Source organism: Agrilus planipennis, unplaced genomic scaffold, assembly GCF_000699045.2.
Source record: "Agrilus planipennis isolate EAB-ADULT unplaced genomic scaffold, Apla_2.0 scaffold6, whole genome shotgun sequence".
Taxonomy (NCBI): Eukaryota; Metazoa; Arthropoda; class Insecta; order Coleoptera; family Buprestidae; genus Agrilus; species Agrilus planipennis.
Genome location: NW_020439302.1, coordinates 2,055,281 through 2,057,743, shown reverse-complemented (window position 1 = coordinate 2,057,743; position 2,463 = coordinate 2,055,281). Strand labels below are relative to the sequence as shown.

The 2,463-nt window shown below is 31.5% G+C and overlaps 1 protein-coding gene across 1 annotated transcript; it reads right to left on the bottom strand.

Moving 5' to 3' along the window:
• Positions 1 to 1,232: 1,232 nt before the first annotated feature.
• On the bottom strand, positions 1,233 to 2,193 carry LOC112905661. The gene is made up of 3 exons (XM_025978491.1): positions 1,913 to 2,193; positions 1,719 to 1,858; positions 1,233 to 1,657 (listed from the first exon to the last, which is right to left on the bottom strand). The coding sequence occupies exons 1-3, from the start codon at positions 1,966 to 1,968 to the stop codon at positions 1,257 to 1,259; spliced, it is 597 nt and encodes a 198-aa protein (XP_025834276.1). The 5' UTR covers positions 1,969 to 2,193; the 3' UTR covers positions 1,233 to 1,256.
• Between the last annotated feature and the right edge of the window lie 270 nt (positions 2,194 to 2,463).

The following is a 2,463-nucleotide window of genomic DNA, read 5'->3' as shown; positions in this document are numbered from 1 at the left end:
ATCCCCCCCCTACTCCCTTCGGGGGTGGGGCCATCATCTAGACATTTTCCAAGAATATACCTATGCATTATACCAATAAAAAAAAAGAAATAGGGGAAAACGTTTGCGTTTTCATTCCGTTCTAGGATCAATTTGTATTGGCACATATTAAAATGGAAGAAGAGCATCTCACAGCATCGGAGGCAAGTCGAACACAGGCCACGATATTTGTTTGTAATGCTGAGCCTTATATTCCGTCGAAACAGGCAATATCCGTGGGATTAAAGTTTCTCCAGCCCACAACCGTTACATTGCAATGAAATTTAATCCGATTTAATATGGTTTGCCAAGCTCGTCTTTGGAGCCAGAGAGCTATTGCGATTATTGCTCAGGAACGTTGTGTGTTTGTGTACATATCTGAACAATGCGAGACGTTAGTTATTAAATAACTATATCGCCATTGAGATACGATGATATTTATCGCATTCTGATATATTAAACAATCAAACATAAAAAGTTAATTAAAATTTTCACGCCGATTAGACACGTTACTGAATAACAATAACGACAATCACGTGTACAAACTTCGAGAAATAACCCAAACCAAGTTAGCACACTGCAGGAAGATAGTAAATAAAAACAACAACAATATTAGTTATGTCTACTAGTTTAATTTTGTTGTTAACGAAATGGTCAAAATAGAGTAACAACACTTACTGTTCGTTTCAAGAAGTTAGAGATATGCCCCTTCCCTTTATTAGGATGCGCCATAGCATAATTCCAAATTCAATCATATTTGACTGCGGAGCTCATTTCTCCACTGATCATCGAGCGAGATCTAGACAAAAGTGTACAGTACCATTTGCAAAATTATTTAAACTGCCTCGTTAAAATTTAAGAATATGTTTTATTTAAAAGCATATTTAGCCAAAAATAATAACAAGCGAATTAACTTAACGCTCTACACACCTATAAAATTTTTGCTTTGTTTTNTAGTTACTGTGAAACAACAAAAAATTCCTGTTTTTTCTAACAATTTGGAAAAAATATTAAATTTTTCTAATAACAAATTAGTAAGACAATTCTTTGCTACTTTTAGAGTAATACAATTCAATAGCTATAATTACTTAAATGACAAAATATTTAAATGTTGATAACCTTGTTAAGAAGGTCACAGTAAAATAATAGAATTTGCGTATCTAGTTTTGTAACGCACAATTTACGTATATTTTGATTTCGAAAGCTATGGAATACAAAAAAAAATGTTGGTATAAAACTTACTTTTTTCTGTTTCTGTGATTCAAAACCATATCAGGAAAGCCACCATCATCAGAAGCCCCACCAATAGATAGAATAATTTTTAGGTCTTTGTTCTTTTCCTTCAAATTAATGATACTTTCCACAAAAGTAACTTGAGATTCAGGTATAAAAATTGTGCAATTAACAATACTGCCAAAACATACATTTATATGAGTGCACATATACGGGTCCAGCTCCTCTGGTTTGAGGTACTCATTTGTTGTGTTAGCATCAAGGGGAAAGTTATAATAACATATTAACTTATACTTATCAATAAGGTCTAAATTTGGTTGTAATTTGATAAAATCATCCCCATTGTACTCTGCTTTGTCTAAGGCATTGTATGCTATAGCTCGTCTGATCCAAGATATTGGCACATCTGTAATAGCATCAATTAATTAGGTATACAATTAATATTTTTTGTTACAAAAATATCGTACCTTCAGGTGCAAAGTCACTTGGATAAACTACCCTATAACCAATTCCAATACTCAATATGTACAAAATACATAGGAATAATAAGCCCAAACATAACGTCAATGTTATTAAACTGAACTTATACTTTTGCAGGAGGGATTTCCTATTAAAATAATTACTAAATTTAAAGAAAGTTCGATGAAATATTGCATTTTACCTTAAATTATTGTTCAACAAAATGTAACCACCAAGTGGAAAAATCGTTTCAGTCATGCTGTAGACAATGACAATTTTGCTAGTTTTCACAATGAAACAATGTTCAATAATGATGCCCACATTTTAGATAAACAATTTATATGCAACTGTAAACGTAATTTCGCCTTTGTTTACATAAATTAATGTTGTATGTTGTATCTGACGTTTATGTAACCTCAACGAATATGTGTGTTAATCAGTACTTCTTCTTTTTATTGTTTGGCTCACACAACTGTTGTTCATTTAGCAAAGGTCGACTCCTTGGAAATTTAGCTTCTTTGATAAGCTTAGAATTGCTATTTTTGAGTTAGCATTACATACTTGAAAAGTTACGTAAAATATCTGAAACACTTTAAAGTTTAGTAATAATATTAGTTCTGAAACAATATTGCATTCGTTTTTGAAATAACTGTTGTTTTTGTCAATTTTTAAACTGTTGTAATGCGAACACGGTTTTATTTGTAGGGAAACCACAAATATGTGATATTAACAAAAATTGAAATAATTTTAAGA

Bases quoted from the DNA above. Each gene is read 5' to 3' on its own strand.
- LOC112905661 (XM_025978491.1), bottom strand. From the start codon at position 1,968: ATGACTGAAACGATTTTTCCACTTGGTGGTTACATTTTGTTGAACAAT. The intron at 1,859-1,912 runs GTAAAATGCAAT...TTATTTTAATAG, and splicing joins TTGTTGAACAATAATTTAAG to GAAATCCCTCCTGCAAAAGT. The intron at 1,658-1,718 runs GTACGATATTTT...ATGCTATTACAG, and splicing joins AAGTGACTTTGCACCTGAAG to ATGTGCCAATATCTTGGATC.